The sequence below is a fragment of the Rhinolophus ferrumequinum genome, chromosome 3 (assembly GCF_004115265.2).
Source record: "Rhinolophus ferrumequinum isolate MPI-CBG mRhiFer1 chromosome 3, mRhiFer1_v1.p, whole genome shotgun sequence".
Classification (NCBI taxonomy): domain Eukaryota; kingdom Metazoa; phylum Chordata; class Mammalia; order Chiroptera; family Rhinolophidae; genus Rhinolophus; species Rhinolophus ferrumequinum.
Genome location: NC_046286.1, coordinates 38,599,470 through 38,611,953, shown reverse-complemented (window position 1 = coordinate 38,611,953; position 12,484 = coordinate 38,599,470). Strand labels below are relative to the sequence as shown.

Sequence of the window (12,484 nt, the reverse complement as noted above, 5' to 3'; positions counted from 1 at the left end):
AAATAAATAATGACTCTTTTAATTTAAGCTTTTACATTGCCAAATGAAATATACTGGATTTTAGTAAATTCCAGCAGACATTGTTGATTTTTTTCTTTGTTTTTGCCGCTCCCCCCCTCCCTTTTAAATTGTTTTTAATAAGAAAAGAAAGTTGAGGTTGAGTGTCAGTGTAGAATAATGCTTAAAAATGGCAACTCTGACCCAAACTGCCTGAATTTGAATTCAAGTATCCAGACTTGCTAGCAATTTGCCAGGACTTGCCTTCATAATCTTGAAGTAACTGGACAACTTCTGAAAGGTCTGAAATTATTAAGAGTTTAGTTGTTTATGCCTTTTTCCTATCAGAAAGCTTTAAGTATCCCCAGGTTTTGTTCCCTTGGCTAATTCAAGCAATTCAAGTAGTAGGTAATCCCAACCTTCTTACTTGTTTTTAGGTTAAATAACTCTTAGTTTATAATGTTTTATATGTGTGTTTTAGTTCTAGAGAATTCTGTGAAACATTCGAAAACCTTGAATACTCTTTCAAGTCCTGGTCAATCAAATTATAGTCATGGCACTAGGAATAATTCTGCAAAAGAAAACTTGGAAAAGGAAAAGCCATTCAAACGTAAAATGAAATCATCTGTCCTCTCAAAGACTCTTTCAAAGTCATCAGCTGTCATTGAGCAAGGTAAGGGGTGATTTGTATCTCCCAAGATAGAGTAGCTCTTTCTTAAAAATAATGATTTTGTTGGAGTTAGCACGTAAATCAACTTTTTTAGGTTGCTCATTTAAAAGTCACCTTCTATATTAGTTGATAAATTTAGTGAGACATTTTTGATTTGCAGTTTTGTGCCAAACTTAAACTATATTATCATTAATTTTAAAAGCCAAGAAAAATTTGCTATATGAAAATGAAAACAAATTACAGAATCAAAGGCTTTTAGGATGTAAATTAGTTTTTAACTTCATTATTACAAAACCTAAAAAAGTATATCCAAGAAGTTTAAATTAAATTGGATTTAGTTAACCCAGGTAGCAGTCTTCACTTTTTTAGGAAAATTAAGTTATTACATTACAAAATTCAACACAGCAACCTTTATTAATTCATCAGGGTTGTCTATAGCCAGACTCTCTATTATAATACACAACTTTTTTACAGTTATTCTTCCAAGTTCTTTTCATCTGCAGATTTTCTTTGTTAAAGCTTTATGTTTGAAAGATGAAGAAGGTAAATAATATAAACACATCCTATGTATGACATGTTAAAATAATTGTGGCTTTTTTGGCAACACACACCTCAAGAATAAGCATTTTGTGTATGATGATTTCCAAAGTGTTTTTAAGCCATTTCTTCTTCAATATTCTCCCCAGAAACTTCTCAGAGTTTAATTGTTTATTTAAAAGTCTTCATTTTGATTAGTGGCATTGGGATCCATCCACTGACATAAGCTTAAAATCAGGGAGGGAGTCATCCTAGCCTTCTCTTCAGCATCCAAATCTACTTGATAATTATTAGCTTCTGTTGTTCCTGCCTCCTTAACATCTCTAAAATCCATTCCCTCCTCCATTCTCGCTTCCATGTCCTTAATTTAGGCCAACATAATTTCTCATCAGGACTGTTGTCCTAATTTTCTAACTGGTCTCTCTGCCTTAGTCCTTAACTGTTCCTTACCCAATCCATCTTCCACATTGCAGCCAAAGTGATCTTTCTGATCATTTCTCTCTAGTGCACGCATGCACGTACACATTTCTCCCCTGTCACCACTCCCTTCATCATTATGGAAGACCACCAATCTAAAGTGAATCATTTGTACTGTGGGGGTCAGGAAAGTGAGGACTTTGCCTTCTCCCTCTGTTATTGGCTCTGGCCTTTTATGCGTCTCTTGATGGTTTTTTTCTTGATATTTATGCAGTACAATTCCAACCCATGACAAAAAATAACCATTATGAAGAAGCATTCTCTTTAAAATCATTTTTCATCTCTTTATGAATTTCCTTTAAGATAATTACATTGCAAATCACATGCACCACAACCAAACAAAAAACTTTAGAAATTTTGGAAGAAAAATGTTAGTGGTAGTGCATGTATGTGATTTTTTGTTTTCATTTGAAAGGGTAATAGATTTTTTTTTTTAAATCACAGAAAGGCAGTTCATCATGATCTCCATTTAGAATTTTATGTCCCAATATTTTTTTTATTTTTCAATAAAGCATAGTGGCCTTTATCATGGAGTTTGTTATAGTGGGATTTTATTCATGATAATGGTGGCACATGTATAGGCATAACTTGGAAATATTCCAGGTTAGGTCCCATCTACCACAATAAAGCAAATATGGCAATAAAGCAAGTCACATGAATTTTTTGGTTTCCCGGTGCATATAAAAGTTATGTTTACACTATACTGTAGTCTATTAAAGTGTGCAGTAGCATTGTCTCTTTAAAAAATAATGTATATACCTTAATTTAAAGATACTTTATTGCTAAAAAATTCTAACCATCATCCAAGTCTGTTGGGGAAATGGCACCAATAGACTTGCATGATGCAGGGTTGCCAAAAACTTTAAACTTGTTTAAAAAAGAAAAAAACCTGTGAAGTGCAATAAAGCAAAGTTCAATAAAATGAGGTGTGTCTGTAAACAGTATCATTAAACTATTAGCATTTTGTTGGTTCTTTTTCTTGTTTTAGTAAAAAAATAATTAGAATTATGCCATTTCATGTAAGTATAGCATTGGTCTTGTTGATTAGTTAGAAAGTCAAATAAAAATGCAATTCCATATAAGTGTGCCATTGTTCCTTTTTAACAGATTGTAAGAACAATGCTCTTGTACCAGGAAGCATTCAAGTAAATGGCCATGGAGGGCAGCCATCTAAACTTGTGAAGAGGGGACCTGGAAGGAAACCTAAGGTAGAAGTTACTACCAGTAGTGGTGAAGTTATACACAAGAAGAGGGGTAGAAAGCCCAAAAAGCTACAGTATGCAAAGCTAGAAAATTCAGAGCAAAATAATGTACATCCTATCAGAGATGACGTAGTTCCTTCTTCAACATGCAATTTTCTTTCTGAAACTAATACTGTAAAGGAGGATTTGTTACAGAAAAAGAGTCGTGGAGGAAGAAAACCCAAAAGGAAGATAAAGACGCAAAAACTAGACTCAGATCTCATAGTTCCTTCTAGTGTTAAAATGCTAAGGAGAAGTAACCGAAAAAAGACAGATGATCCTATGGATGAGGAAGAAGAGTTTGAGGAACTGAAAGGCTCTGAACCCCACATGAGAACTAGAAACCAAGGTCGAAGGACAGCTTTCTATAACGAGGATGACTCCGAAGAGGAGCAAAGGCAGCTGCTGTTTGAAGACACCTCTTTGACTTTTGGAACTTCTAGTAGAGGACGAGTCCGAAAGTTGACTGAAAAAGCAAAAGCTAATTTAATTGGTTGGTAACTTGTACCAAAATATTTTACTTCAAAATCATAAAGCAGGTACAGTTAAGGAATAAGTAGAACTAAGGTTTCTGGTTCCTTGCTGCTGTGGTGGATTAGAGAATGTTACAATTTGATTTGCAAAAAAGAAAAAAAAAACACAAACTTACAAGACACTTCACTTCTTTAAATGAATATATATATAAATATATACATATATATTTTAAATGTTTGCTATTTATTCCCTTAGATAGGTTATACATTTCAACATTCATTTCATTCACTGGTTGCAAAAAAAAAAAAAAAAGAAAAAAAGAAATTGAGGACCTATAATGAATTCCCAATCTATTTCTGGAAAAGACAGTTCTGCTACATTTTTAACGAGCATAGTATTCCTAGTGATAGAGCGTTTCATGTTAAGATGAATTATTTTTGACCAAGCCAGGTACATTTCTATTGATACAGAAGTCGTGCCCCCTAGGAAGAGAGATGTTACCAGAGTAGCAGTAAATTAAGAAATGTGTTTCCTCTTAAGATAAATATAAAATTCCCACAATTTGATACCCTAAAGAGTTTAATTTTACTTGTACAATGTTCATCTACAAAGAATCTAGAGAAGGCTTTTGCTGTATTCCATTTCTGCCAAACGTAAGAGAAAATGTACTGATGAAAAGGAAACATATCCACATTGGAAAACATTTGACTGTCTAATTTTTCAGACCTTGATTCTTATATCAATCACTCGATCTCTGTTTATTGTGCCAAAGACTGAGAATCAGTGCAGTGGAAAGCCTGTTTTTGACTGTCAGGACAGCATACACTTTTCAATATTGGAAAGGCTATATATTATTCTAAAGAGCAAGTTAGTAAAGAGTTATGCTGAGATGTATCTTTTTTTGGTACTAATAGTAGAAAGTAATGCACTGGTGGGTCCTTTGACAGAGATGTTTTGGAGAAAGTGTTTAAGTGGTTAAAGGATTCAAGGAAAATACAGGAAAAAGGTATGGGATTTGATGTTTACTTGATCTGGATTAATGTCGTTTCTAAACTTTAGACATATCTAATAGGCTAAATGACTTACAAAGAAATGTGTCTGTGTGTGTATGTGTATATATTGATAAATGGGTATAATTAAATATATATACAAACACATACTTATATACTATTACCCAGGTATAAATTCTTTTTTCAGGATTTTTTAGATAGTGATAGAATAAAAATAATTTTAAAATGTCATACTTTATAGTTTAATTTTAAGGGGAAGATTGGTTATTTTCAATTATTAAAGGTTAAAATAGGCCAAATCACTTTTTATGCAATCATGTTTTATACAGTGGTCTCATTGCACATTGTGTTTTTTCTGCACTTTTTACGGTATCTTTATCACGCTGGTATGTCAATATACACCCTAAAGAAAAATTCCATTTAATGATTGTGCCTTGTATTCTATTATTTTTTGCATCATTAGTAAAATTAAGTTGTCTATTGTAAATGATAATTATATGACTTAGGAGAATGTATTGCTATATGTACTGCTATGGAAAAGGAAAGCAGTTATTTATTTGTTTATGGTACAGTTATTTTATACTTTAAAAACCAACATAAATACCATTTCTATTGTTTAAAAATTATTGTCCATTTTTTTAAAAGTTGAAAGAATGGAGTATTTTCTGAGGACTGGTATGGTACAAAAAGGTAACCAAAATTTTCAGATACTACATTTTTAAAAAGTGAGGATGGGAAAATATGTATCAGCATGACCCTGATATAGAAAAATAAAGTCTTTAATTGAACCTTGGCAAAATACCTTACATAATTATTTCTTATTTCTGATAGGGATAAATATTAGCTGTCATTTAATTGTGTTGAAGAAGAATGGAAAGTGATACATTTGGGCTTTTTAGACCGTTTGTAACTAAATTTGTACAGAAATCCTTCTGTGAAATTAAGTAAACCATTTTCCAGATCTTAACTGGATTGCTGTGATTTTGCAGTTGAAAAATAATTTCAAAATTTTCAGGTTTTTTGTATATTTATTTTTTTCTAACAAATATATTTAACTATATAATTAAAATTCAGTAGTTAAACTCTTCATAATGCAGAAATGGACGGCTTGGTTGTATAGTAAAATGAGTCAGTTACACCATTATTGAAAATAGTGTATATGTTTAAAATTTGTCATTAAAGTAACTTGTTGCTTTTGAAGGCAATCTATTTGAAACATGTAATTTCCTGATGTTAATCTGCATTGTGTTAGAAACAAATAATAGTCTATAAATCCATTTTTGTAAAAAAATGTGTATAATTTTAAAGTGTGTACAGAAAAAGGAAGAGCGTACACAGTCTTTGAGTGGACTATGCCTCTAGTACGGTGTATGGATTAGTTCTAACTCTTGAGCAAAGAAATGAGTATTTACCATTTTACCTGCAACAAGTAAATGTATTACTCCTGTTCTAAAGACATTGTATATGTATGACCTTATTTGGACATTATTAGACACTGGTTTCTTAGTAAAGCAAAAATGACTTGGATCAGATTATCTGTAATTGAAACACTTAAATGTATTAGTAATAGCAGATATATTTAGATTTTATATTTTTATAATTTAGCTTCTTTGCATTGCAGAAGTTGAATTGAGAAATTTAAGTCATCACCATAATTTTTGTTCTGTTGGACCACTTGGAAAAATACCTTCTTTGAGACAGTGACACTATGTATGTATTGTTGATAGGCCAAAAAGAAATGTTGGCAGTTGTCTTAGGTGAGCAATAAAAAAAAAAATCTCAAGTTTACTGAAAATTTCAGAAGTATAACCTGTTACATGCATGGAAATTGTAAGTCAATTTATTTTTAAGTATCTAACCGTAATATTCTCTCCCTTCACCCCAACATTCTCAAATCCCAGTCAAATCTAAAAATTATAAAATGTTGCAAATGAGCAGTTTAAACATGCAGTCTAATTACAGTCTCACAGCTCTGGGCAATAGGTACATACTTTCTTAAAATTTTATCTTTTGCATTCTGCTATTATGGCGTTGGACTAGTTTGCATATATTTATGTACTAAAGATTTGTTGGTCTTGTTTCCAATTTGAAGACTTATTTTATTATTAAAAACCATTTTTGAAGACTTATTATAAAAAACTATCGTCCTCCTTAAATTTAATTAGAATAACTATAAAATATTTGGGAGCTTGATTGAGTCACATTCATCACATTCCAAGACATGAATTTGGTTAAATTTGGTATCATTTGTAAATGAATTACATAAGATACATGATGAGCAAAACAGTCCTTATGTATGTGTGTTAACATCTAGAATTGGCCCTTATCTGCAGTGCGGTAGACTAATCAAACATTTAAACAAATAAGTAACATCTTTTGCTTTTATGATATTAGCAACATTTACATGTTTTAAAATATGGTTTGTAATTGGTTCCTCCAGTTAATAGTGTTTACTTTAATTCTAGCATTCCATTTTATGCATATCGACATACCTATATATCTCTCTCAAATGTCAACTGGAAGTACAAGTTTTGATTTCCAGTTTTCTATCTAATGAAAACATTGTTATTCTGAATGTTTTTGTTCACCTGAAATTTATTTTTGAATAGGCTGGAAGGACCAAGATACTTGAGTATTTAAAGACTGTAAGTGTTCTCCTTATATGCAGGAAATACATGATTTTAAAAGTCATAATAGCGGAAGTACTTTTATATTGTCTGAATTACTCCATGCTTAGAAAGTAGTCTTGACCTAATAGGTTGAGAAGTGTTACAATTATATTTAGGCAAGAATTTTTTTTCTATTAAAATTGGAAAAATATACCTTTTCCTTTCTTCCCTCCTTGCACTTCCCCCTTAAGTCCCCAAATTTCCAAGTGATTTATTACATTTACTAAGAAACTATTTTCACTCCAAATGAAAAGTCATTTTGTACTAAGCACCCAAGGAAAGGTCTGATTGAGTCAGAAGCCTGTAATTACTTACCACTTTTGACGCTCCAGAGATAAACCTTGTACACACTACAGTAAAACAATTAGAAAACATTATGGCCTATAAATGTATATTTTTAGTTTTGATAGCTCTGTGTTGAAATACTTTTTTAATGCAGATAAAATCATCAGGAAATTAATCTTATACGGCAGAAACCAAATACATATAGTGGGTGGCTGTGAGTTTTCTTCATTTAAGGAGCTAAAAGACTAGGTTTGAGATGATACATAGTACACATATGATGCAGATGCACACATATGCTCATTACTTTTGTGCGTGTTGATTAATCACAATGATAAACTATAAATTGAGATAAAATACAAAGTTACATTTTTGGACCATATTAAAACTGCAAGATGGGGTCTTATTAAAGATTTTTTAGAAAACTGTTAAATCCTGTCACACGACATTTAGACATGTAGAATGTAGTTCAATTTTTAAAAAGTAACTGACCTAGAGGGTTAACGTTGAAACTGACACATTTTCAAATTAAAACTATGCTTATTTTGTACAGAAAACAATGTTAAACACAAGCAAATCTGTTGTATGTAATAAGTAACAGAGTTTAAAGACAAATTAATTATTTAGCTTTATTGAGGTTTTTGTTTTTTTCCTTCCAGAAACCTGGAATATCATGTTATAAATGGCAGTCTTACATCAGAATAGCAGTGCCCTTTCTTTTTGTACATATTGATTGGACCTTTCTTTACTGTTATGTGACACTTTCTATGTTAGTTTTGATGCATAATTCTTTGAATCCTTTTATACAAACTAGAATGTATGTGTAAGAATTCCTGTCCCTGCAATGTAGTAACTACAAACTTATTTTTAAATAAATAGAAAACTTGTTTTTCTAAGCTATTTTGTAGAGCCTCATTTCTTTATTATTTGCTTTTTTGTGTTGTTTTGGTCAACACATGAAGCACTCAGTACATAAATTCAGCAATCACTATACCAAAGTAGCCATTATGTAAATGCTGGTACATTAGAGTTTCCAGTGCTCTGTCTATTTAGCAAAATGTTAAGATTACGACCCAATCAAAGGATTGTGGGTACCCTACTGTAATTTAATTCCAAAATAACTAAAGGTTAAAAGTAATCATTTGCCTTTTAATGTGTACACAACACAATTACTGACTTGTTACTATGTGTAAATTGCTGGGTGATAAATACTTCAATATTCAGATATTTCTGTTAAGATGCATTTATAAGGAACAATTTGTGTATTTTCTCAAAAGTGAAATGAAATTTAGGGGAAAAAATGGAGGAATGATTAAAAAGTTTTACTTGTTAAGCAGTTATTCAAAATGAGATGTATAAAGCTATTGCTGTTTTAACTAGGAATTTGTCAGATTGGCATACATTTTTATTGACTTTCTGAGAATCCCAATTTTAGTATAAAGAATACATAGGCTATTACAATAAATGACAACCAGATTAAGCACGTGAGGGGTGATTTGTGATTTTGTGCTATTAATGATAATTTCTAAAGAATTTTGTTTACATGGCTATAAAATAAATTTCTAAGTTGAGAAACGCAGACAAATATTCTTAGGTACCTTTTCTTTCTAAAGTATGCTGACACTAATTCGTAGTTACATACTTAGAAGAACCAGCCAAGAAAAATTCATTTTCAGCAGCCACTTTTTACTGGTTTCTCTTTTGTAATAGTATCAACTTTATTTTGTAGCCTAAGTTGTCCCATTATTTAAGGACATTAAGATTAAAAACCAAAACAAAACTTCTGTTCCTTGCAATGTAATACCTTCCATTTATAATCTTTTTTTGCACTCACTATGTTTAATGTATGTTGATTACTCTTTTTGGTTTTGTTAGGAAAAGAACAGTGGAAAGGATTAAGTGAAGTACCTTTCTGCCTAATTAGCTAGACATTTTGGCAGCACAGTGCAATGGAATAAACTGGGCTTGGAATTGAGTCATCTCTTTGAGTTTCATTTTTCTCATCTGTAAAGTAAAAAAAAAAATTGATTAGATAAACTGCAGGGTCCAATTCAATTCAAATAGCCTGTGGTTATTTCTTACTGTTCTCTGTACTCTTGGCTCAGTCTTGGCTTTCCTATTTAGTACCTAAAGAAAATATGCATTAATGTATAGCCTCTAGGCAAGCTGTGTCTTCTGGCCATGACCTGACTGTAATAAGTTGGAGATTTTCTGAACCGTTAGAAAAAGGAATTTTTGACTGTGCTGTTGCAACACTGTCAATTGTGACGAGTTGAAATACTTGTTTACTACAAATAAAGAGTACTAAAGTTTGTGATTTTACAGGGGCCCTCTGGGAAATGTCAAAGATAGTTTCAATGTAAAACACATCCTGAAAGTTTTATTTTAGGATTCAATCTTGGGAAAGCAAAATCAAGACTTTTCAGAGGAGATTTAATCATTTGATAAAGAGAATCATGGGTGCCTGAGAATAATGGTTGGTTTCCATTTAATAAAAATGAAAAAAAAAATTTAAACAGAAGGCAGATCAATTTTAAGGAAATTGAGATCTTTCACAAATGGGAACCTTTGGTCTTTGTTTTGGTTTTTGTTTTAATAATCAGGGACATTATAAAGACAAAGCCAATTACTCTGATAAGGTACAGAAAATCAGTTTATAAAGAAGTGAAAAAGCAATTCAGTCTTCTTTCAAGCTCTTTAAGAACACTTTATTATTGTAACAGAAAACCAAAGTCTAGTTTGGTATTGATGGTACTTACTAGTAAAGGTTTCACAAGTTCTTCCCTTCACCTCTTCTTGTGAATAAGTGCATCAAAGCTATGGAAATTTTGCCAAATTGAACTATCAAGTAGCTTAATTTACTGGGTCTCTGCACATCTTTAAAAAAAAAAAAGTTATGATTCCTGAATGGCTTGCCTTCTTGAGTGGTATAGAGGATCAAAAAAAAAAAACCCTCATTTATTCCACATATACTATGTCCCAGTCACTGGGCTAGGTCCAGAGGTGAAACACGTGACCCTTTGTCCGAAGAGTTCAGAGACTAGAGCTAGAGCAGTGGTTCTCAACATTGGCTGCACATGAATGCCTGAGTTCCCTGCATCCTGGCCATGAGAGATTAGACAAATTTCTTAAGCTCTCTTAGTCTGTACTGCATATTTACGATTGGGGATTGTAGAAGCTGTTTCACAGGCTAGTTTGTAAGTATTAAATAATTCATAACACCTGCTTAACCGTGTAGCTGGTACAGAGTACGCAGGTGGTAACGATGGGAGTGGAGTGTAGGAAAAATAGGTCACCATATAGCTGCAGTAAATTTTTGCTAGCTACAACGGAAACATGCAGGTGCTCTGAAGACCCTAAGAGGGTCATCTAATTCTGTTGGGATGGCCGTCCTGAAGGATATGAGGTCCGAACCGAGTTTTTAACTCAAAGGTGAACAAATGAGTGAGATAAACCAGGGAGGCAATGGCAGTGAGGAACTTCCCAGAGAAGGGAATCTGTTCCATTCTCCTGAGCACGCAAGGAGGGATTGAAACTGAGGCACGTGGGCCAGATCTTCGCGGGGGGTGAGGGTGGGGGGGGCTTGAAACCTCGCGGAGGGGGTTGGCCTCCGAGATGCTGGCTATTATCAGGGGCCACGAAAAGGTTTGAAATTGAGAAGAATTCGATCAGAGTTGAATGTAAATTAGGTCATTGCGTCCTGCTGTGGATTTGTGGTGATCAGATTTTGAGTTTGGAGTAGGGTGATTGGCCCGCGGGGAAAGGAGGAGGACGGGGGCTGGTCTTAGGCAGCTGAATTAGGAAGAGTAGGGGCCTGAGAGGAAAGGGGAAAACAGGTAAAATTTACAGCCCTTGACGGCCTAAGGAGGTAAGTGACGGCGGAGGACACGAAGGCCATCCTGACCCTTGGCACTAACAGCGGGCAAAGGAGGGACGTGCCAAGGCCTAGGGATGGGGTAACCGCCCGAACCGAAGCTCGGGGTGGACTATGTAGGTTCCGTCTAGAGCCGAGTGAGTTGGCTGCCAGGCGGAGAAGGTGCCGTTGAATCCCCTGCGGAGGCGCCTCCGCGGTGCAAACGCCCCGGCAGAGCGCGCGCGGCGGCTCCTGTACGCAGCGCGCCCGGCGGAGACGCCTGCGCCGAACGCCGGGGGCCTGCGACGCGGCGGCAGCGGGGAGCGACGGGCCCGCTCTGCCCGACGGAGCGTGATTCTCGCCGTTGCAGTTCCGGCCGCCGCCGCCTGCGCCCCTCTCCGCGGTGAGGAGCGGGCGCGGGGACAGGACTGCACGGGCGGAGGGAGGGGGCGCGCCGGTGGCGGCCTGCGCTTCGACCGGGCCCATCCGGGGTCCCCCACCCTCCGCCTGTCGCGGCTCTGCCCGCCGCGCACCGTATGCTGTGTCCTGGCGCCCTGTCCCCGGCGCGTGGGCCCGGATCCCCGCTTCAGCAGGGGACAGGACCGCCTCGCTGCGGGTGGGTCGAGACCCCGGGACGGAGCGCAGACCTCGCGAGGCCCCCTCAGCACCCGGACTTATTGACAGGTAACAGGACTGAGCTGGAGCCAGGGCGAGCGCGGCGCCTTCTCCCTCGCCTTGCGTCATTTTAGGCATTTTGGTGCCAGGAAGAAGGAGGAGACGTGTAATTTATTGCTCCTTTGGGGGCTTGGGAGAGGACAAGTGTTTATCTTGCCCCCTCAAGGTAAGTTTTGATTTGGTTTGTGTTTTGTCATCTACACCTTTATGTCTCTATTGGTTGATGTCATGTTTCCTCTCTTTGATACAACCCATTCTTCAGCTTCTTTAGGTTATTTCGTAGCTATTACACAACCTAGGTTTACCTCTGTATCTTTATAATTCTTGAAACAGTAGTTGTTGACTGTACCAGAAATGGATTTTTCTGACAAGTGTTATCGCTAAGCTAACTGCTTTCCATGACTAATTTACTCAGGAGATGTTGTTCTGATGCTGATTCCTGAACTAAGTTCTGGGATTTGTATTTCTCTTGAATTTCCCATAATTCCCAGGACTGGGGTACGCACATGGTAGACTTGCAATATTTCTCGACAATCTATCACTTTTTTATGCAGGGAGAAACCAGTGTCCTCTTCTCATTCCTCTTGTGACCTGATCAA

General features: G+C 35.5%; 1 protein-coding gene across 1 annotated transcript in view; it reads left to right on the top strand.

Annotated features, from left to right (window-relative positions):
* The window catches only part of PHIP (pleckstrin homology domain interacting protein), a 117,145-nt gene extending 108,888 nt beyond the window's left edge, over nt 1-8,257 (top strand). Inside the window, exons 39-40 of the mRNA XM_033102445.1 lie at nt 479-670; nt 2,789-8,257. Coding sequence (XP_032958336.1) covers nt 479-670; nt 2,789-3,423 — 827 coding nt within the window. The 3' untranslated portion in view covers nt 3,424-8,257. The remainder of the gene's footprint in view (nt 1-478; nt 671-2,788) is intronic.
* The last annotated feature ends 4,227 nt before the right edge of the window (nt 8,258-12,484 follow it).